The 24,491-nt window shown below is 42.6% G+C and overlaps 1 protein-coding gene across 3 annotated transcripts in view; it reads left to right on the top strand.

Moving 5' to 3' along the window:
* The window catches only part of LOC129026620 (multiple C2 and transmembrane domain-containing protein 2-like), a 58,548-nt gene that overhangs the window by 21,701 nt on the left and 12,356 nt on the right, over positions 1–24,491 (top strand). For 2 of the 3 annotated variants that reach the window (XM_063653288.1, XM_054473766.2), the window contains exons 6-8: positions 6,959–7,110; positions 10,594–10,659; positions 19,840–19,947. In XM_063653288.1, the coding sequence (XP_063509358.1) occupies positions 6,959–7,110; positions 10,594–10,659; positions 19,840–19,947 (326 nt within the window). Of the gene's footprint in view, positions 1–6,958; positions 7,111–10,593; positions 10,660–19,839; positions 19,948–20,784; positions 21,397–24,491 lie in introns of those variants that run through there. The other variant, XM_054473767.2, reaches the window with a different exon arrangement.

The raw sequence follows: 24,491 nt of genomic DNA, 5'->3' as shown, positions 1-24,491 counted from the left end.
GTTAGAAATCCAACTCCTGGCTCCCATCTTAGACTTCTTCAATCAGAAACTCTGGGAATGAGATGCAGCCATTTTTGAACAAGCCCTCCAGGTGACTGTCAAGCATCTTCAAGTTTGAGAAGCACTGGGAAGTACTAGGATGTAAAGAAAGATGCTGGGAATCATAGGAGAAAAAGCAGGAGATGTAAGGAAGGGCAGGCCTTGGAGGCCATGGCTCTGTCTCCTAACCCTAAAGTGATGGAGGTGGGCTGGGATTAAGGTGAGGCAAGTGAGGTGCTCTAGGTGCAAAACATAAAAAGGCATCCGGGGCTGGGCACGATGCCTCATACCTGTAATCATAACCTCAGCACTGTGGGAGGCTGAGTCAGGTGGATCACTTGAGGTCACGAGTTCAAGAACAGACTGGCCAACATGATGAAATCCCGTCCCTACTAAAAATACGAAAACTTAGTCTGATGTGGTGGTGCATTCCTGTAGTCCCAGCTACTCGGGAGGCTGAGGCAGGAGAATTGCTTGAACCTGGGAGGCAGAGGTTGCAGTGAGCCAAGAATCTTGCCACTGCACCCCAGCCTGGGTGACAGAGGGAGACTCCGTCCAAAAAAATAATAATAATAAAAAATAAAAATAAAAAGCATCCAGGCTGAGGAGGCAGCCCTGCACTTGCAGAACCTGGAGGATGAGCCCTGTGCCTCACTGCTTCACACTACTCCCAGCCCTGGATAGGGGTGCTTATAAAGTATTTTATAGACATAGAAAAATAGAGAAGTGAAGGCTAGCAGGATTATACAAGTAAATCAAGAAATGCAAGATAATTAATCTATACTGCACATGAGCCCAACATTTAACTTTGAGCTTCCTACAGGTCATGGCAAAAAGAAAATCCTGTTGAATCACATTGCCTTTGTAGCGTTGTTTTATCTCTTCATATATATATTTTTTAAATAGTAGGAAATGCATTAGAAGCATTTTCCTGGTCCTAAAATCTGAGAGTCATTGGGTATGCAATTTTTAACTATTATTTTAAATCTTTTCTTAATCTAATTTTTAAGTACAAAAATTGAGTGAAAATTTTATCTTATAATTTAAAAATATTAAATTTAATGCAAAGCTTTTATAGCTAATGTATTTGTACACACAGATTATTCATATTTCTGGAACTGATACTTTTTTTTTTTTGAAATGGAGTCTCGCTGTGTCGCCCAGGCTGGAGTGCAGTGGCTGGATCTCGGCTCACTGCAAGCTCCGCCTCCCGGGTTCACACCATTCTCCTGTCTCAGCCTCCCGAGTAGCTGGGACTGCAGTCACCCGCCACCATGCCCTACTCATTTTTTTGTATTTTGAGTAGAGACGGGGTTTCACTGTGTCAGCCAGGATGGTCTCGATCTCCTGACCTCATGATCCACACACCTTGGCCTCCCAAAGTGCTGGGATTACAGGCGTGAGCCACCGCACCTGGCCACTGATACTGTTTTCATCTACAAGTATAAATCGCCACTTCTGTAGACTTTTACATGTGGGAAATTTAAAAGGTTTTCTTTATATTCTCATGCAAGGATTTCTGTGTAGTTCTAGGAGAATTTATGCGTCCAATATCCTCTTCAGGTAATAGAGAGGAGCTGCAGAGAAGGATTTTCCCTAGGAGCCTGTTCTATGGATGCATGGATCTTCTCATGCAATAAAAGCTGTTGACAAGGAACAGTAGTTTTACATGTTGAAAAAGCTTGAAAGGAATATTTCAGTGAAACATTTTATAGGCTCAATGTTTTCTCTTAGTTTTCAAATCAGTGGTCAACATAGTTGGAATCTGACTTTACTACTCACTTTTCTTACAAAGTTGATTTTTTTAATGCATTTGTTTCCATTGACTACTCACTTTCCCACAATGACTTAGGAAAAACAATTAATGAGAGTGAAAATGGGATGTATTTGCACAGCAGGAATGCTGGTATGTTTATACTGCTGTCTCTGGGACTACGTATGGAGCACCAGTACATTATTTGGCACCTGGTGGGTATGCTCTGGTCCTGCCTTTTCTTACTGCCATCTTTATTGGTTGGCTGATTGGTATTTTGTTATATGCAAGAGAGTGTTTTGGAGAATTATACCGTGGGTATTGCTTGGCATAGTCAGTTCTGGAGTGCTGCCTACTTGAATGTAACCTTGCTTTTGATGGCCACAGGTGTGGCTCCAGCTCCTGACTTCATGCCCTGCTTTTAGGATTTCTTTCCTCTTAACCTCTCTGCCACTCTTCCTGGCCTGGGACAGATAAGAGGCACCAAGCTGACCTGTCCATCTTCCCTCAGTTTCCTTTGCAGCCATGCCAATTCACATCACTATCTCCCCAGCATGTCCCCAGGCAAAAAACATCAAATAATGCATGCCAGCAAACTGTAGTCCATTTCGTGTATTCCAGCAATGACAGTACAGTCACTGTTTTAGAGCCTATTCCTAGATCAGAAACTTATAAACATTCTCTACCTGTTTGAATCCACCGGGTATAATTTTAGTCTTACTCCAAAGTTTCTTCCCTTTCTGCCTTGGGATTGAATGAATGAGAAGTAAATTAGTGTTTCCAAAGCTCTTTTACAGAAGTTAATATGTTTCAAAGTGGCACAGCACACCTTGTTTTCACTGTTAATAACTAGCCATGGTCTTAGATGGAAGTCGCCTTTTCTGTTTTAGAAGAATGGGTGGGGATTTGGTGAGGTGGGGGCTGAGAAAGAGAGAGCAGATGAATGAATCAACATAGAAATAGTGAAAGGTCTGATCCTTTGGAAGGAAGGAGGAAAATAACAAAACCTTGATGTACTGTATTGTATCCATTGTATCTGCTAAGAAATTAGGATCAGGGCCCCGAAACGTTCCACTATCTCCTGGTGTCTGTTTTAGTTCACGTGGGGTGGGTTTCCCCTGAGATGGGTCATTTCCTTCTCTCCTTTCACAAGCCAGGCTGCATTAAGATGACAAATTTCATGTATAAGCTCAGGCACAGGCATGAAAACCTAAGCTATTCAGCTGAGCGAGTGCAGATGAGTCAATTTATTGTGGGGGAAAAGGGGGCTGTTTGAAGCACACAAAAGATTTTTGCAAGCCCAGCTCTGCAAGAAATCACACATTACATGGCCCAGGCCCTACCCCCAACCCCAGACTCCCTGGTCTGAGGCCTCATCAAACCTATCAAGTGTGGAAGAGAAATGTTAAAGTAATTAAGAGACTTCTTTAAATTACACCCACCTCCTCCAGAATGTGTGGATCACAGATGAAACTTTATTTGAGAAATAACCTGGCTGGGTGTGGTGGCTCACGCCTGTAATCCCAGCACTTTGGGAGGCCGAGGCGGGTGGATCACGAGGTCAGGAGATTGAGACCATCCTGGCAAAACATGGTGAAACCCCGTCTCCACTAAAAAATACGAAAGAATTAGCTGGACGTGGTGGCAGGCGCCTGTGGTCCTAGCTACTCGGGAGGCTGAGGCAGGAGAATGGCATGAGCCCGGGAGGTGGAGCTTGCAGTGAGCACCAGTGCACTCCAGCCTGGGCTCCAGAGCCAGACTCTGTCTCAAAAAAAAAAAAAGAGAAATAACCTGATAGTGGTGTGCAGAAATATTTGGGGTGTAATAAGTAGAATAAAGTTCTTGTGTTCTTTTCTATCTGTGAACTCTGCAATAAATACTTCTGCCCTCCCTTTAGGAGGAGGGAAAAAAATCTTGGACAGCAGAGAGCAAGTCCATCAGATCAAACATGACTGCGTTAAATGCTAAAATGTTCAAAGTCCGACTGTGATAGACAAAAGCTTTGATGGAAAGTGGATATTTCCCAGGGACATGACAAGCAAGAATCCAGATGTGATGGTGTAATGCAACGAGTGTCTAGATCAGGAGCTCCAGCCAAGCTGCACCTGATACAGGCCTCAGCCTTGCCCTCCCATGCTGTTCCGCCATGTGGAACCCATCTCTAGGCCCCCTTGATAACCAGCTTTGGATTCCATTTTTACAGAGCTCATAGCGCTAAGTGGAGCTGTTTTATGGACAGGTTAGAAGCCTTTCCAAGATAAACATCCAGTTTGAAATTAGGACATACCAAGCTGCAAAATTATTTTAGGGCATATTTCATGGAAGTGCTGCCATTCTTCTTAAGCAATTGCCAGACTGCAGGATGCCCTTTGATCCTTTGTGGACGTTACTCCCGTTTTTATAAAAAGGATTTTGAAATAGTTGCAGTGTTTAGGGAGGAATATATCTGCCGGAGCTTTGAAGCATGGCCGTGGGACAGGTCATGCTTTCGGTTGTTGATTGGCAAGTCAAATTTTAAGAAGAAAAAAAGAGGCTGGGCACGGTGGCTCATGCCTGTAATCCCAGCATTTTGGGAGGCTGAGGCGAGCGGATCACGAGGTCAGGAGATCGAGACCATCCTGGCTAACATGGCGAAACCCCATCTCTACTAAAAATACAAAAAACTTTGCCATGCGCAGTGGCAGGCGCCTGTAGTCCCAGCTACTCAGGAGGCTGAGGCAGGAGAATGGCATGAACCCAAGAGGTGGAGCTTGCAGTGAGCAGACATTGCGCCGCTGCACTCCAGCTTGGGAGACAGAGCAAGACTCCGTCTCAAAAAAAAAAAAAAAGAAGAAGAAAAGCAAAAGGAGGAATTGCAGCAGGATATATGAATCAAAATCTCATTTTTGTTTTAAAGGTAGAAGTTTTTAGCCCATGTACCTAATAAGCTATAAAATGTATTATGTATATCAATACCTGTATAGATATGTATAGATATATGTGCATATATGCAGATACATCTATTTATATATTGTGATGGTGTGTATTTATGACCAACACAAAATCACTTAATTTTAACTGTTTCATAAACCTTTATTGAATATGTTATATCTGAAATGTTATTTTTATATATAGTAAGCATAATGATCATATATTCAATAATAAAGGTTTATGAAATAGTTCAAATATTCCTATACATATTTTCTCATTTATATATATGAAGTATGAAGGAATTACTCACGTTCACCAGAGAAGAGGATATTTCTTTTTAAGATTCTTTCCTCACTTGCCCCTTCTGTTCTGTCTCAGCACCTGCAAAACCTATGTGTGTGTGGGGGGGGCTTAAGAGAAAAGACACATGGATATTGATATGGTTAGACTTTGTGTCCCCACTCAAATCTCATCTTGAATTGTAATCCCCATAACCCCCACGTGTCAGGGGAAATACCAGGTGGAGGTAATTGAATCATGGGGGCGGTTTCCCCCATACTGTTTTCATGATAGTGAGTTCTCACGAGATCTGATGGCTTTATAAGGGGCTCTTTCCACTTCACTTGGCACTTCTCCTTCCTGTCCGCCTTGTGAAGAAGGTGCCTTGCTTCCCCTTCACCTTCCACTGTGATTAAGTTTCCTGAGGCCTCCCCAGCCATGCTGCACTGAATCAATTAACCTCTTTCCTTTATGAATGACCCAGTCTCAGTCAGTTCTTTATAGCAGTATGAAAATGGGCTAATACAGATATGAAGCTTGGGAATATGTGTTTTCTTGAATGTATTTTGTTTAAGGTTGTCATAAATGATCAAAATACCTAGTGTGGCATTGTTGTGTCACTTATTAAGAGTGGTGGAGTGGCCTGGGTTCGATGAGGTAAGCTGGTGTATAATGACTATGGTACTGACATACCCTTTGTTGTGATAAATTGTGACTAACTGGCGTCTGAGCAAATTGGTGTCTGAATGATCTGGAAGATATAGCGAGTGATGACAGGAATGAATATATAGTGTTAGAAATTCATTGCTCGACGATGATGCTCGGCACCATTTACATTCTTCAGCCCATTTATTTCTCCTTCAATAAAGAAGCCTATGCTTGTGTCATTTCGCTAATTTAATGGACAACGTAAATGAACTCTGCTAACCAAATGCAGCATGTGGATCACGTGGGGATCCCAACTCAGACAAACTAACCATAAAAGGGAGTGGTTGAGACCATCAGGGAAATGTGAATATGCACTGTGTATTTCATAGATTAAACAACTTATGGTTAACGCCATTGAGTGTGATCATACCGGATGGTTATGTAAAAACAAATATGGATTTCGCTTTAAGATATTTCAACCATAAAAGAACGAAGGCATAGGTAAAATAAGATTTGCAAGACAGTAAATCTGGTGATTAAGTACATGCAGATTTATTGTATTCTTCTCTTTACCTTTGTATATGTTTGAAAATTTACATAGTGGAAATTAAAAAATGAAGTGTGGCTACTCTATTTAAAATTTAATAACAGGGCATTTGCCCTTTTCCTATAAGGTGTGTATGAGTGTGAGTAATATAATTTAGAAAAGGAAATAAGAGTTAAGTTATTGAACCCCTCCTGGGTCCCAGGTGCAGTGAGATATACTTTATACACCCCCTTCCCTCCCACCCCCACCCCAGATCTGTAAAGCTCATTTGACCAGCTAGGCCACTGAAGGCTCTATTTGGAGTAGTGAATCTTATGTGGTATAGGGCTTTTGGTAGTAGCCCAAGGAATAAAGAGAAGTGGAGACAGATTCAAATGTGAAGGATAAATTCAAAGTCATTATTTCTGAATGCCCAGAGATATTTTGCTTATAATATCTCTGTTTCCCAGAATGCCTTTATTCCTCTCACACTATTAAAATAGCTAAAGGCCCAGTCAAAGGAGTCCCACCAAAGAGCTCATCTGGGTGGGAGCGCAGGCCAGTGCCAAGTCAAAGTGTTGCATATACTCTTCCTTCACCATATTATTACCACTTCAAAGCTTGAGAAGGAAGTCACATAACTGTGACAGCAGGTTTGCAAAACCAACGAAAAATAACACTTTTCACCAGTAGGGAGGGAATTTTTTACAAGCAAATATTGAAAGTTGGAATTCCAATGATCACCAAAGTCACTCTCGGGAATTATAAGCAAGTTTACATGTCATCTTTACTTTTTGCTTTAGTCCTCTTTGATATGCAACCTACGGCTCTCTGAGTCCTTGAAAAGAAACCAGCTCTGGAACGGGATTATAATTATAACTTTGTTGGAAGGGAAGACTGTCTCAGGAGGAAGCATGACAGAAATCTTTGTCCAGTTAAAACTGGGAGATCAGAGGTATAAGAGTAAGGCAAGTTCTATCTTTCCATAAGGAGAATGGTATCTTTAAAATAAAAAAAAAGTTGTTTCTCACTTTAAATTTTACAAAAGTAGAAGTAATTTATGTTTAGCCTTCCTAACTATATTAAGGAGCAGAAAACAAAATAATTGTATAGATGCAGTCAATTAATGTGGGTATTGTTTTAATTGCTTAGTATAGTTTATTTTAATATAGTAACAGAGCTAGAGAAAGCTTATTAAATCATAGATTTGAATGCATGACTTTTTTTCATTTTGAAAATAAGCAAACTATGTTTCATAGAATGCAGGAAAAGGATAAGTAAAAGTTTTCAAAATGCTACAGAAATAGAATACCATAATATGTGATATTTGGGTTAAAATATGTGAGATAATTAAAAATATTTTCAGAAGGCCGGGTGCAGTGGCTCACGCCTGTAATCCCAGCACTTTGGGAGGCTGAGGCAGGTGGATCTTGAGGTCAGGAGATCAAGACCATCCTGGCTAACACAGTGAAACCCCTTCTCTACTAAAAATGCAAAAAATTAGCTGGGTGTGGTGGCGGGCACCTATAGTCCCAGCTACTGGGGAGGCTGAGGCAGGAGAATGGCATGAACCTGGGAGGCTGAGCTTGCCGTGAGCCAAGATTGTGCCACTGTACTCCAGCCTGGGTGACAGAGCGAGACTCTGTCTCAAAAAAATATATATATATATATATTTTTTTCCAGAATTATAAACCCATTGCATTCTCTTGTTTGCTAGTCTTCACACCAAAAATAGAATCTAGTGCTCCTGTTTTTTGCTCTGATTAAAAATAATAATAAACTATCCAAAGTATTAAAAGTGATTTATTTTAAACAAATGTAATGGCATTTTTAACTATCTTTAAAAATAATTCATCTTATTCTGCCGATCCAAATTCCATTCAATTTTTAATCTTAGTAATTTGGCGTGGATTTTATTTCAAAAACTATAGTCTCTAAACCACGATAATTAATTAGTTTTACATAATTGTCAGACACGAATATTTCCTGTGTTTTATGGATTGAAGGAGCTCTAGGGTACCTGAAAGTTAAATCACATGCCAAAAGCCACACAAGAAAAAACAATCAGTGGACAATTTTGAAAGTAGCCCTGAGGCTATTTGCAGTTTGGACTTTCTAGCTTCGAGGATGCAGCAGATAAGGACAAGTTGGAAAATGATTTAGGGAGGCAAGAGGTTGTGCGCACTGCACTATTTTCAGTGCAGAATCAAATATTTGATGTCATTTACTCTAGCACAAAATCGAGAATTGAGGCTCATGTTGAAGAATAGTTTATTAAAAATGTGAAAATTGAGGGGGCGTGATGACAGAAGTATGCAGATAATTATTTTAACCAGGTAATTTCAGGCTGTGCCTCACAGTGAGGGTATCCAGGGTAACCATATCTCTCTACTAAGATTCCTTTAGCTTGCCAGGGTCAGGCTAAGGATTTATGGAAAAATTATTCATCACTAAGCACACTTAACCCTTTGGACTAAGGTGAAGTGTAGAATTAGTTCAATATCTGTTACATTCACCCTTGGGAAATATTGCATTTAATTTGTGGTCTAATAGGGTTTTTTTTTTTTTGAGGCGGAGTGTGTCGCTTTGTGGCCCAGGCTGGAGTGCAGTGGCAGGATCTAGGCTCACTGCAAGCTGCACCTCTCCAGTTCACGCCATTCTCCTGCCTCAGCATCCTGAGTAGCTGGAACTACTGGCGCCCGCCACCACACCCAGCTAATTTTTTGTATTTTTAGTAGTGATGGGGTTTCACTGTGTTAGCCAGGATGGTCTTGATCTCCTGACCTTATGATTGGCCCACCTCAGCCTCCCAAAGTGCTGGGATTACAGGCGTGAGCTACCGCACCCAGCTCCCCCCCCCCGGTTTTTTTTTTTTTTTTTTTTTGAGACCGAGTCTCACTCTGTTGCCCAGGCTGGAGTGCAATGGCACAATCTCAGCTCCTGCAACCTCCACCTCCCGGGTTCAAGTGATTCTCCTGTCTCAGCCTCCTGAGTAGCTGAGATTACAGGCACGCACCACCAGGCCCGGCTAATTTTTGTATTTTTAGTAGAGACGGGGTTTCACCATGTTGGTCAGGCTGGTCTTGAACTCCTGACCTCGTGAACCACCTACCTCAGCCTCCGAAAGTGCTGGGATTACAGGCGTGAGCCACCGCACCCAGCGGTTTCTGTTTTTCTCCCTGGTTTCTAAATTTTATGATCCGATATATTAAGCCTGATGTGAAAAACAGCTGAAATGATTTTACATGACATTGGCTACAGCTGAGGTCTGAGTTCTCTACGTTTTTCTCACACAAGAATAGTTGGTATTGGGATTTAATACCTGACACTGCACTAATACTCTGGGACCAACATTTTTGCCCACTTTGTATTCACACATTTAATCTCTATATAAAGGAAACAAAGATGAAAATCCTGCCAATGAACCAAACACAGAAGCAGTTTGAATTCACTTTTGAAGAACACAGAAACACTTGTGGCATTTTCAAGTGACTCTTGTTAATTTTTAGGTTTGGCTGCAGTGGAGTTTCCTAGTCTTCCTCCTGTCCCAGTGACTGGATTCACTAACTTTGGATTTAAAAATAGGTGGCAATATACAAGTCATGGGTTTCTCATTTAATGCATCTGACAGATGTTAATTAAGTCCCCAAACTGTTAATTTATATAGTTGCTAAGCTAGCATTGAATGGATGTGCCAACAAAAGTGTTACTTGCATTCGATTAAGCAATTAGTGTGACCTCCTGTAAGAGAGACAATTGTAAGATGCCTGTTGATATATGTCCACTGTGTATGTGTGTGTGTATATAATTTATAGTTTCTTGTGAGGTAACAGTATTCTTTGTAACTTGGTGGATAAATTATTGGATCTGGAGGGCAGCTAGGAGAGTAGTAATGTTTTACCAATTCTTGAATCCACCAAGTCCCTTTCATTCTAAAAAGGGAAGTTTACCTTTATAAAGGGTGAGGTCCATCATCTTGACCCCCTGCAGTTTAATAATGAAATTAATGTGTAGCTTCTGTAGCAATGAATGACATTTTAAGAAAATAAGTGTGGCCGGGAGCAGTGGCTCATGCCTGTAATCCCAGCACTTTGGGAGGCTGAGGTGGGCAGATCACGAGGTCAGGAGATCCAGACCATTCTGGCTAACATGGTGAAACCCCGTCTCTACTGAAAATACAAAAAATTAGCTGGGCGTGGTGGCGGGTGCCTGTAGTCCCAGCTACTCAAGAGGCTGAGGCAGGAGAATGGCATGAACCCTGGAGGTGGAGCTTGCAGTGAGCCGAGATCACACCACTGCACTCCAGCCTGGGCGACAGAGCAAGAATCTGTCAAAATAAAATAAAATAAATATTATACCTGCATGTTTTCTAGACACTGTGTAAGAATGCAAATCCGCAGTGGCAGGAACAGTTTGACTTTCTCTACTTCTCTGACAGGATGGGCATTTTGGACATTGAAGTGTGGAGAGAGGACAGTAAAAAGCATGAGGAAAGTCTGGGCAGGTGAGTCCCCTCTGCTTTCCAGTGGCGGGAGCTTGTTTCTGCATGGGGCTGGTTCTGAGAGGTGATCTTTATCTGTTAGATCTGAGGGCACGACCTCGCATCCCCCACCCCAGAGTGCCATCAGTGAGCTGGATGGCCAATCCTAACCGGGGAAAGTTTGCTTTTCGTTTTTGTTTGTTTAATTGGGAAATGTCATTCAGTATTGATTAAAATAGTGCGTGTAAGGAATTATCTAAAGAAAGGTAACCTGCCATCTCAGAGTATTCAAAACATTTTATATAAATTTCCAATATACCCTAAAATTTTGATTTTGCTACCTAGTGAAATGTTACATAATTTAGTAAAGGTCTAAGGCTGCGTGTTCCCATGATGGAAGCATTTCACTGTCCTTGGTGTACTTCATAGAACACCAAGGAATGGAGTTCGAGGCCAAATCTATTTTATTTCTTTACTTTTGGACCCTCTCAACTTAATTGAGACACTCACATGTGTAATGAACAATAATTGCTTCTTCCTAGGGTTGTAGTGAAAAATACAATGAAATAAGGCAGCATAGGCACCGTAACCAGCATACAGTAAGCAAAAAGGTGATGCTGGTAGAAGCACAGACCATCTCTGAGCTTCAGAAAAGCCCTTTGAATTACTGGTGTCATGCTCATTCTACAGATGATGAAATGGAGCTTCAGAAGTTTACACATGACTTGGCCTTGGACTTAATCATGAGGTCCAGAGTCAGGATTTTGTGTTTTCAAAGACCAAGTAGTTTTCTCCATCAAATCACTTGCCTTGTGTTCATCTGTATGCATACTATTTGTACACAGATCTTAAATTTAGAACACAGGCCAGGCGTGGTGGCTCACACCTGTAATCCTAGCACTTTGGGAGGCCAAGGCAGATGGATCACAAGGTCGGGAGATGGAGACCATCCTGGTTTGCTGGGCATGGTGGTGGGTGCCTGTAGTCCCAGCTACTCGGGAGGCTGAGGCAGGAGAATGATGTGAACCCAGGAGGCAGAGCTTGCAGTGAGCTGAGATCGTGCCACTGCACTCCAGCCTGGGCGACAGAGCAAGACTCTGTGTCAAAAAAAAAAAAAAAAAATTAGAACACAGATGTTGAAAGGGATCCCAACCACTATGGGGTGTCTTTTTCAAAGCTGGATCTTGGGTTCAGGGAGATGCCTTAGGGTCACCCCTTGAGGAGTGGGAGGGCCTCTTGACATCTCTCCTCTGTGGCCAGAGCATCTCAGCTTTTGCCTGTGCTCTATATTGAGATTCCATTTGAAGAAAGGGTTTTGTTGCTGAAAACTAAAGATTGAAAACCACTCATCTAGTAAAAACCCCTTCATTTAACAGACGAGGAAATGCAGAGGCCCAAGGAGGTGAAATGTTTGTTTCATCAGCAAGGTGTTTAGAGGCATAAACAGGTTGAGACCCAGCTAACCGAATACCTGTGCAGGGCTTTTTCTCAGTAAAATGCTTAATACAGTGTCTGACTGCTTGTTGTCATTGCCACCTCAGTATCCTGAGATAGATGCGTGGGGAGTTCAGTACCTGTGGAATGTTGCTCCAGTGTCTCTCAATATGGGTACCCTGTTGCATGGGACTGTCTGGCATGTTGCAGGATGTTTAGCAAACCTGGCTCTCAGCTACCTGATACCGGTCACTTTCCTTGATTACTTTGTGGGAAACACACAATCATATGTATGCACACACAGCATGCCTTTGTTCCTTAACATGTGTCCAAACACCCCTAGGGGACCGGCACTGCTCCCACTTAAGACCTCTCACTTCAACCACCACATCTCTGGTTGCGTTACTTTGCACTATCTGCACATCTCAATTCTATGCTTATCTGTTAGATTGCAATCATTTCTTCCCTGGCCATCTCCCAGCCAGGTTTGCATTTACAAGCAAACTCACTTCCTGTGGTCCAGTCTTTCACATACATGGCCTGTCGGATTACTGCTCTGACCTTGTCTCTCAGTTCTCTACTCATACAGGGTAACTGAGATAGCTCAGGCTCAGGTACATCCCAGTATCTCTAATGTTGTCACTGCTGTGATATACCGTGATATACCAGGACCCTGCCAATACGGATGGTCATAGGATTTGAAATTTTGTGCTAGCCCAAAGAGCAAAGATCAGTTACACAAATGAAATGCAGAGAACTCTGTGTCCCAAAGTGTTATCTGAACAGTGGGAATAGGGGCCTCCTGTGATGAATGGCCAGTGTGTTGTTGTAGTAGGTGCAAAGAATAATGCCCCTGCATTTCACAAGTCACTGTGCTATCACGCTTCCTTCATGTAATAGGAAACGCTTTTCCAAATGAGTGTTGCGTTTCTCCACAGAGACAAAAAATGTAATTTAAGATGTCCCTTGTAATCCATGTTTCGTCATTTGGGTATTCATTTATTATTTAGCTATTTCCTGTTTGTAACCGAGAGGTATACCTGTCTTAGTGGTCATTCTGTTCTTCCTCTTCATGAATTTTAAAGAATTTTTTTTGTATCCTTTTCCTTTCTCCTCTCCTGTAGTACAATAGATAACAAGTATCTTTTGGGAGCTGGCTCTACGGCTTTACCCTGCAGCAAACTTGCAGGTGGGAGAAATCTACAATAAAATGTCGACTGCTTCTCAGCCTGAAAGATTGTGCTAGCATATGGACATCACTGACTTGCTACTTATGGTTCCTTCTTCGTGGCTATTGTTTAAATATTTCAAGGGTTTTTTTTTTTTTTAACACATTTGCTTTTCTTTGTGATGTTCATTGTAAGGCCCAGCTATTTTATTTTCCAACTGTTGGGAAAAACCTTTTTGTGTCTGGTGCAAATGTATCTTAACTGTCTCCTCTCCAAGGCCTGTCTCATGCTTTATTTTTGGATAAAACCTTGATGTTAATAATTGAGCATTAGAGTTAAAAATCTAGATGGACTGTCTGGGGAAATTCTCTTCGGGGAAGCTGTGTAGGCCGTTCAGTGGGAGAGAAGGAACATCAGCTCTGGGGTCACACATCCTGAGCTTCCTGATAACACACTGTCTGCTAACTGTGGGACTTGGACAGTGCATTCCCTGTGGAGTATGACTCTGTATCTGTATAATGGGCTCACTGGCCAACTGGCAGGGTCATCATGGCAAACAGTAACAACATCTACTTGACATTGTTTATTCCCTTGCTCACTCTGATGGTAGGTATTAATTATTAATTTTGAGATTTTTCTGCATGTAAACTGTAGGTCCTTACACCTTGGCAACTCAAATTATGCAATTTAAGAAAATAAGATATGACTAGTAAGATTCAATGTATTTTTTTTTCTCCAAAACAGCATAGAATTTTTTGGTATTTTTTGGTAAAAGTGAGCAGTGACCATTGTCAAGGACATGGTAGGAGGGACATCCATTAATGGAAGGGTTGGGCATTGTAGGTCAGCCTGAACAATACTGAAGTTGTGTAGCCATGTATGACAAGGTTGGTGTAGTGGCTGCTTATGTGTAGACAAATCACATTGGCATGGGTAGGTTGTTAGCTTGGTGATGGTTAAAACATGGACCTGCCCTGTAGGCCCCTCCTCCAGGCTCTCCTGAGTCATGTGGAACTTGCTGACTTCCCCTTGTTCCATAGTCCACCTGCCTGCAGTGCCCCCTGAGCCACAAGTAACTCCTAAAAACACTGGGGTTGGTGAGATGAAGGTGCTGCGGTCCATCATCCCCTGAAACTGTGTTGCCTACCGACTCCAGTGTTTTTTCATGGGTAAAACAAGCAAAAAAGTATCTGACCTTAGATAGGAACGGTGAGCTTTTAGGGGAGAGTAAGACATAAAGCTAAGTTTAACTGGCTCCAACTTTTAAAATGTCAAGAACATGAATATACAGTAATATAGATTATTCCATTTTGAGCCATTTCAAAGTAATCATATCAATTTCTTAAAGTATATTTTATATTTCAAGGTGATTCCAGAGATTAACTCATTATAGAATATTCTAGACTTAATTTAGTTCGGAAAGGTGGAGAATGGGAACCCACAAGCCCATTTGGATCAGCCGGCCTCAGAGTCCCTCCTCAGTCCCAGATGGTCCTGGATAAGTGGCTCTGATATTCTACAAGTTTATTGGTGGCTCTGAGGCAGTGAAAAATCTGGGCTGGAGTATTTCTCTAGACAAATTGCACCCCATGTCGTTGATCTGCTTTTACAGCCGGGCTTGACACATTCACCATTTTTCTCCTCTTCCCCGGCTTCCTTAGCCTCTGAGGTTTACAGCTTTTAAAACTCTAGCACTCTTTCCTGCCCCTTGCCTTTAAGTTAAAAGCTGACGAGTCTGTAATATAAAACATAGAATTATGGTAATGAATAAGAGGTTAAAAGCTATCATGGCAAATAAAACTTGAGCAGGTTTGTCTGACTGATATGTTAAAATTATGTGTTGAATGAAAACATTAAAATGCTGTGGGATTAATGGAGAAAGACAAGAACGGGAGGTCAGAAACAATGCTAAATCAGCACATGAACTGCCTGTGGGCTAGAGAGGGTGGCTTTAATATACGCCTATTGCAGGAAAGGGAAAAAAAAGTAATTTAGTCTGTTTTCTTCAGGTGAGTAGAACAATGGCATTTTAAATATGGGAGGCACCTAATAAATACATTTATTTCAATTCCTTTCCTACATAGGGGAAGAAACAGAGGCTACAAAAGATTTAGCTAGTTCACAGAAAACACTATGCTTTGGAGTTTTTGACTTTATGAGTTTTGTTACAGCGCTGACATTCATTCTTTTGTGCATTCAATTTATTCAAATCTAGAGCACATCGTGTGTTGGGCAGAAGGCAACGTACTTGAGGATTCAGTGGTCAACGATACAGAAAAGGGTGCTGTCCTTGGGCACTAATGGGTCTTGGGCTACTACAAGTAAGGAGGCAGTGGCAGTAGGTGGAATGAGGGCTGTGGGGTCCTGGCATCATGGATACCAGTTTGGGCTTGGAATGAAAAAGGAGGCTTCCTTGGAGAACAGCGGTCTAAGCTGAGACCGCTGTAGGAATAGTAGTTAAGGAGGAGACAGGAAGAAGAGCTTTCCAGGAAGACAGCACAACATAGGCAAAGGCCTGGAAAGGAGAGAGAGTACATTCCCTCTGAGAACCTTGATGAGGTGAAAAGATCAATGGTGTCACATGATAAGGCTAGAGAGGAGGGCAGGGGTGACAGCACAAGGCCATTGGATTCCATGTCTTGCAGATGAACAATGGGAGTTCCTTTCTAGGCACTAACACAGCAGTGACTTGGCTCTTTTGATTTCCATAATGTAAATCTTGTTGCAGTGGAGCTCCTATTGATTGCATTTTTAAAAAGCTGACGTTGGAATAAAAATTTCCTGGTCACCTAAGGGCTGGTGTGTTGCACCTTCTGAATCACTGTCTAAAGACATTTAGTCCCCTTGTGTGTGAAGTCATTCGTGATGCCACTGGAGCAGACCTAATCGGTTCATGCTCATTAATTGAATTCCTTATATAGATGCCCTGAGTGTGTGTTTTCCATATTGTTTCTATCAGACAGAAGAGAACAATTTTTATAGGTTTTATTGCTTTATCCATTTTTTATTAATAACAGATCATTGGATATTTTGACCAGAGTCTCTTGGGCTGCCGTGAGTTAAAAAATTTGCAGTAAAAAAAAAAAAAAAGAAGTGTAAGTCACCACCACTAAATTACAAATATTTCTGTAACTCAGGGGTCAGCAAACCAGGGCTTATAGGTGAAATCCATATGGCTGCCTGTTTTTGTAAATAAAGTTTTTCTGGAAAAAAGTCTTGTTCATTTGTTTACATTATCTATTACTGCTTTAATGGGACAAGGGCTGATTTTAGTAGTTGCTACAGAAACCTTATGGCCACAAACCAAAAATATTTACTTATTGGCCCCTCACACCTGCCCGTCACAAGGAAAGGCTAATCCTGTACCCTGCCAATAAGACGTAGCCAAAGAGAGGACAGAAGAGAGCAAGATTTTACTGGTCTTCAGCAGTGACTAGAAAGACCTAAGTGATCAACCAAGTTACTGAGTATTTTTTCAGAGGAGAATCCAGTACACTAATGAAAAAGAAGCAGCCTAGATTCTTCTTTTGAGAGTTTTCATATTGCAGATGTCTTTGATGAATGTATTATAGAATGTTTACATCTTAAAGTCTTTAGATTTTAGTCCATTTGTCTTTGAACCTAAGAAAAAAAAAACACAAAAAGCCATTTTATTCATTTGATATTTCTCTTTTGGAAGGTTGGATGAGTATTCTGGTTAACAGTATTTGCAATTTGAGGGAAAAAAGTATTTTTGTTAAAAAAAATTCGGCCACTTTTCTGATAATGCAGTAACCTCTTACTAGGTTGGGGTGAATGAAAATAATTCTCCTAGTCTCTGGCTAATGTCCGGAGCTTCTGGTTCTCCTTCAAACTTTATGACAAAACTGAAGCAATGTGAGCTGGAGTTGAAATAGGTTAAATATGAGGCCTGAAGTAGGTTTTGTATGAAATACATTGTTTTCTTTTGCTCACCTTTCCTCCTTCTTCCAGAATGTGGGAATAAATGGGGACACAAGGTGTGTAGAAGAGTTAGAGAATGTTCATAAAAAGTCATCATTAAAGGGGGGCTACTTGGGTAGCTTTAAATTAATTCTTAAGATAGCAGTTCATGCGGTGGGTCAGGACCTCTAAGAGGCTGGGTCATAACCCATGTGCAGAAAGACTAAGTTTTAATTTTGATTGACATGATGCTAATATATCAGTTTAACTTGTTCTTTCTAGTCACTGAGAAAGTACAAGTAAATATTTGGCTGGATTCAGTCATTAGTTATCAAAGAATGTAGAATCCATTAAGCTGATGCCTAAATCTTCAGCCTGTTGCTTATAGGACTCTAATATCTAAACTAAAAATGGCTATTTTGCATGAAAGTGTTCATTCTAGTGAAGGGACTAATTTTTTTTAAATGACGTAAGTGTAAAACATTCATAGTAGACAGAAATGAGTGAAAAGTTGGTGAAAATGTGTAATTTTAAGAAGAAACCCAATATTTACTTTGCATTTCATCGGGTATGTGGTTCAGCTTTTACTTAAAATGACAAACTACTCTGTTCCAATAAGTTGAGCACTTAAGCAGTCACTAGGAAAATTTTCACAGTTATTGTACTTATGGTAATACTGCTCACAACATTATTAGATTACTCTAGAATTAATATCAGGTTCATTTTTAATTATCCAAGAAAAATTTTATTAGTGCTTACTTATGTATTATTTTTGACCCTCAAACAATATTAGCTGTCAGATCACTTGTATCTAAATAAATTTTGGCTGCGCAAAGAACCAACAAAACCACCATCCCAACAACGAAGGCAAACGTTTAAAAGACAAAAATAAATTGCCATTATTAATGGTATTAAAAAGAATGTGCCATCAATAGGCTATTGCTAATTTGTAACAACATGACTAGCAGAGAACATTTCTACAAATTTGGATTATTTACCTTTCTATAAGAAAGAGCTTTATTAAATGAAAGTGTATATAATAGTGTAAAATAATGCTTAGCAAAGTATTCCTAGGTAGAAATACTACTGCAATATTGGTTAAGAATTTGTGGGGACTTACTTTTCTAGAAATAAATGGCTTAAAGCACTTGATATTTCTTTCTTTCCAAGCAAATTTGATTTCCCACTTACATCATGCTTATGAAATAAAAATATTTAATAACCTCTTTTTTACAGATAGTAATACAGTTTAACTTTAAAAGCTTCCTTACTGATACAGAAAAACTGTTCTGATTCAAATCAGAGGGTTATTTAAAAATACATTTTTTTGTAATCTGTCTCCCATAGAAATATTTGATGAATGGATTACATGCAAAAGCTCTAATGGCCACTCTCTCCTGTAATTTGGGTCACTTTTGGTAAATAGGAAATAAATGCCCACTTATAATTAATTATATGGACACATTGGTATGTAAAATATTTTAAAATCTTGTAATCAAGTCTAGTAGAGTCTTTTAATGTAATATTTATTTGGGAAAGTGATTGCAAGCTTTCTCTCAAATTTCATGAAGTTTTTGTTCACTTAGCCATGTGGCTCAAAATTGCCATTGCTTTATATAGTATGTAAGTTTACCTATTTGTAATTAACTGCAGATGTACAAAGTCCATTGATGGCTTAGGGTAAGAATCTATCCTTATTGTTCATTCTGGGGAGCAGTGCTTCCATCCTTTTCTGAAGTCTTGAATATTCATCTTATTCTATAATTATAGAGGGTAAAGGAGAATGTGAAAAAATGACTTCTGGGAATACCATGCTCCACTTTACCCAATCCCACCTACTTCACCCACCCGCATACATAAACAGAGCAGGTGTGGTCCAGGCAAACCCAGCATTGTCAGTGTTAAGGCAAATAAATGGCTTAGCACCTCAGTCCCCCTTTTGATGTTTGTTTCTGTATTTAAATGTGTTTGAGGTTTTCAACATCCCCAGAACACTGGGTGTTAAGAGGCAGAAAACATGCAATTTATAGCAGATGGGCACAGCCTTTCCTGGCAGTGCTGCTGAAATGGGATCAATCAGCAGCACTTCATGCTCCATTTGTCCGAAAGAAACCCACCTGGGGAGCCCTGGGGAGCTGTGCCTATTAGGAAAACACCTTAACATGTTTTTTAAAATAAAAATTCGCCAGTTGGCATTAATCAGGAAGAAAATGGTTTCTCCATTAACCCTCTCCCATTTGCCTTTCTCTTATCTTTTTTTTTTCCTTTATGTTTTGAACCATGATCCTTTATTCTTTTTACTCATAAAAGACACAGCCCAGGGAAGCCACACAGCATGCTCACTCATAAGGCTTAAACTTTCAAACTTTTTTCTCCCTAATTTTTGATCTCACCTTTCTGCAGACCTTATTTGGCAAAGACCATACTCCTCTCTTTTCATTTTCCATCTGCCGACGCTGCCTTCTTTTTGATTTTCTGGGCCTCTCCCTCTCCTTAATTTTAGAGTGTGTTAGGCTAGGAGGGAGCATTATGAGTTGGGGCAACCTTCACTGCTCAATAAACCTAAGACCAGACAGAGTGAGTTTTCGGGGATGATGAAATCAAAGCCACGTGCTTTGGAGGTACCACAGTGGCCTTGAGTTAATCACTTTTATTTCTCTGATTCCTGAAACTTTCCTAGGTGTAAAGTGGATATCTCCACACCCCCTCTGAAGCAAGCCAACTGCCTGGAGCTGCTGCTGGACAGCTGTCTGGGGACAGCGAAAGAAAGCAGATTACCCAGCCATAGGTGAGTGTTGTGCCTTATTGTACATGCTCCCTCCTCCCACCTTCTCTTTGAAAACAAAGCTTTGAATTGAAAAACTGCATCAAAAGAGATTTTTGTCCCAAGTTTTGTTGTACGTTATAAAGCAAGACATCAGACTTAGGGTTTAATGCATTAGTGAAAAGGTGACAGTAGAATTAGAGTTGGTCTTGCTATTTTAAAAGCCAAATAGGTATTCTGAATTTTTAGCTTTTAGCAAGCCTTTGGGGAATGTTGACATCCTCAAAGAAGCAGACTCCTGCTTAGCCTGTGTGTGTAAATAGAACTTTTAATAGAAGTTCACAAATAACTTTACCAGCCATTCATGTTTGCAATGTTGTGATACCTTTGCAGAATTTCTCAGGATCAAGTGAGAACCTAACTAAAATGTGGCAATGTAAGCAGCAGAGCAGGAAGAACCTTTAAGTCGGAAACTTACAAAAAGTCAATTTCATAGTCAGTTTCTTTGGTCCTTCCACAACCACTTCTGGGATCTGTTTTCTCTACAATGGAGGTAACAACAATAGCTATTTCAGAGCAGGAAAAGGCTTAGAGCAGTGCTAGAATATGGTCCTGGCTATATGAAGTTTAGCTATTTGTATATTGTAACAAACCTACAGTGTATCTTTTTAATTGGTAGTAACAGATTTCTTTTGGAAAAGTAGGAGCCTCCTGTCCAGGGAACACCTGCAGTTCCCACTAAGTGAACACTGGTGTCTGCTAACCTTTGCTTCTATTTTCTCAATAATAACTGTCAAGCTGTTCCTTTATTTAGCAATTTTATTTACATTTTTTTTTCTCCTTTGTGTTTTCTTGAGACAGAGTCCCTCTCTGTGGCCCAGTCTGGAGTGCAGCAGCGCCATCATAGCTCACTGCCACCTCCACCTCGGGCTCTAGCATCAGCCTTCAGGGTAGCTGGGACTACCCGCGGGGCCCACCACGCCCGCCTGATCTTTGTGGTTTTTGTTTTGTTTTTCAGTTTAGAGGCCCGGTTTCGGTGGTGAATCAGGCCTGCAGTTTTAGCACTTTGGGAGGCCGAGGCAGGTGGATCACTGAGGTCGGAAGCTCCAGATCAGCCTGACCAACATGCAGAAACCCCATCTCTACTAAAAATACAAAATTAGTCAGGCATGGTGGCACATGCCTGTAATCCCAGCCACTAGGGAGACTGAGGCAGGAGAGTCCCCTAAACCTAGAGGCGGAGGTTGCAGTAAGCCGAAATCACACCATTGCACTCCAGCCAGGGCAACAAGAGTGAAACTTCGTCTCAAAACAAAAAACAAAACAAAACAAAAAAACAGAAAAACAAAAAAACAAAAAATAAAACAACATAAAAATAAAGAAATCGGGTTTCACCATGTTGCCCAGGCCGGTCTGGAACTCCTAGGATCAAGTGATCCCTGGCGCTCGACCGTCCAAGGTCCTGAAACTATAAGCGTGAGCCACCATGCCAGGCCGATCTATTCCTTTCTGATTAATAAAGTGGGCCTGGCGCGGTGGCTCACGCCTGCAATCCCAGCAGCCCGGGAGGCCTAGGCAGGCGGATCACCCGAGGTCGGGAGCTCCAGGCCAGCCGGACCAACATGGAGAAAGCCCGTCTCTACCCAAAAAACAAATAAATAAATAAATAAATAAATAAATAAATAAAAACTCAGGCGGGCATTATGGCTCACAAATGCAATCCCAGCCACTCGGGAGGCTGAGGCAGTAGAACCATCCAAACCCAGGAGGCGGAGGCCACAGCCGGCCGAGACCGCGCCACTGCATTCCAGCCTGGGAAACGAGTGAAATTCCGCCCGAAAAAAAAAAAAAGAGAGAAAGACCGGTTTCACCATGTTGCACAGGCCAGTCTGCAACTCCTAGGCTCCAGTGATCCACCGCGCTCGGCTGTCCAAAGGCTTGGGATCACAAGCATGAGCCACCACGCCAGGCCGATCTATTCCTTTCTGATTAATAAAGTGGGCCGGGCGCGGTGGCTCACACCTGCAATCCCAGCACCCCGGGAGGTCTAGGCGGGCAGATCACCCGAGGTGGGGAGCTCCAGGCAAGCCGGACCAACATGGAGAAACCTCGTCTCTACCCTCCCCCCCAAAAAAATCAGCCGGGCATTATGGCTCACACCTGCAATCCCAGCCACTCGGGAGGCTGAGGGAGGAGAACCACCCAAACCCGGGAGAGGGAGGCTACGGCGGGCCGAGACCGTGCCACTGCATTCCAGCCTGGGCAACAAGAGCGAAATTCCGCCCTAAGAAAAAAAAAAGAGAGACTGGTTTCACCATATTTCCCAGGCCAGTCTGGAACTCCTAGGCGCCAGTGATCCATCGCGCTCGGCCGTGCAAGGTCCTGAGACTACAAGGTTAAGCCACCACGCCAGGCCGATCTATTCCTTTCTGATTAATAAAGTGGGCCGGGTGCGGTGGCTCACACCTGCCATCCTAGTACCCCGGGAGGCCTAGGCGGGTGGATCACCCGAGGTCGGGAGCTCCAGACCAGCCGTACCAACATTGAGAAACTCCGTGTCTACCCAAAAACAAAAACAACAACCAAAAATTAGCCGGGCATTATATCTCACACCTGCAATCCCAGCCACTAGGGAGGCTGAGTCAGGAGAACCACCCAAACCCGGGAGAGGGAGGCTACTGCGGGCCGAGACTGCACCACTGCATTCCAGCCTGGGCAACAAGAGCGAAATTCTGCCCCAAGAAAAAAAAAAAAGAGAGCGAGAGAGAGACCGGTTTCACCATGTTGCCCAGGCCAGTCTGCAACTCCTAGGCTCCAGTGATCCACCGCGCTCGGCTGTCCAAAGTCGTGTGATCACAAGGGTGAGCCACCACACCAGGCCGATCTATTCATTTCTGATTTATAAAGTGGGCCAGGTGCGGTGGCTCACGCCTGCAATCCCAGCACCCCAGGAGGCCTAGGCCGGCGGATCACCCGAGGTCCGGAGCCCCAGGCCAGCCGGACCAACATGGAGAAACCCCGTCCCTATCCAAAAAAAAAAAAAATTAGTCAGGCATTGTGGCTCACACCTGGAATCCCAGCCACTCGGGAGGCTGAGTCAGGAGAACCACCCAAACCCGGGAGAGGGAGGCCACTGCGGGCAGAGACCGCACCACTGCATTCAAGCCTAGGGAACAAGAGCGAAATTCCACCCTAAGAAAAAAAAAAAAGAGAAAGAGAGAGAGAGACCAGTTTCACCATGTTGCCCAGGCCAGTCTGGAACTCCTAGGCTCAAGGGATCCCCCGTGCTCGGCCGTCCAAGGTCCTGAGACCATAAGCGTGAGCCACCACGCCAGGCCCATCTATGCCTTTCTGATTAATAAATTGGGCCGGGCGCGGTGGCTCACGCCTGCAATCCCAGCACCCCCGGGAGGCCTAGGCGGGCGGATCACCCGAGGTCGGGGGTTCCAGGCCAGCCGGACCAACATGGAGAAACCCCGTCTCTACCCAAAAAAAAAAAAAAAAATTAGCCTGGCATTATGGCTCAGGCCTGCAATCCCAGCCACTCGGGAGGCTGAATCAGGAGAACCACCCAAACCTGGGAGGCAGAGGCCACGGCGGGCCGAGACCGGGTCACTGCATTCCAGCCTGGGCAACAAGAGCAAAATTCCACCCTAAGAAAAAGAAAAAGAGAGAGAGAGAGACCGGTTTCACCATGTTGCCCAGGCCAGTCTGGAACTCCTAGGCTCCAGTGACCCACCGCGCTCCGCTGTCCAAAGTCTTGGGATCACAAGTGTGAGCCGCCACCCCAGGCCCATCTATTCCTTTCTGATTAATAAAGTGGGCCAGGCGCGGTGACTCACGCCTGCAATCCCAGCACCCCGAGAGGCCGAGATGGGCAGATCACCTGAGGTCGGCAATTTGAGACCAGCCTGAGCAACATGGAGAAACCCCGCTTCTATCAAAACAACAACAGCAAAACAAAATTAGCCAGGCATGATGGCTCATGCCTGTAATCCCAGCCACTCGGGAGGCTGAGGCAAGAGAACCACCCAAACCTGGGAGGCTGAGGCCTCGGTGAGAGGAGACCGCGCCACTGCACTCCAGCCTGGGCAACAAGAGCGAAATTCCGCCTTAAAAAAAAAAAGAAAAGACAGAGACCAGGTTTCACCTGTCGCCCAGGCTGGAGGGCAATGGTGCCATCTCGGCTCATGGCAACCTCTGCCTCCTGGTTTCAAGCGATTCTCCTGCCTCAGCCTCCCAAGTAGCTGGGACTACAGGTGTGTGCCCACATGCCCGGCTAATTTTTGTTTTTTTCTAGTAGAGATGGGGTTTTGCCACATTGGCAAGGCTGGTCTTGAATTCCCGACCTCAGACAACTCACCCGCTTCAGCCTCCCAAAGTGCTGGGATTACAGGCGTGAGCCACCGCACCCAGCGTTTATCTTTCTTTTCTCCTCCAAATCCCTGGCAAACAATGATCTTTACAGTTTGCCTTTTCCAGAATATCATATAAATGGAATCAATCATTCCAATTTATGTATGTAAGTTTTTCAAACTGCCTTATTTCACCTAGGAAGATGCATTTGA

Source organism: Pongo pygmaeus, chromosome 16 (assembly GCF_028885625.2).
Source record: "Pongo pygmaeus isolate AG05252 chromosome 16, NHGRI_mPonPyg2-v2.0_pri, whole genome shotgun sequence".
Classification (NCBI taxonomy): Eukaryota; Metazoa; Chordata; class Mammalia; order Primates; family Hominidae; genus Pongo; species Pongo pygmaeus.
This window is presented reverse-complemented; position numbering and strand designations above follow the sequence as displayed.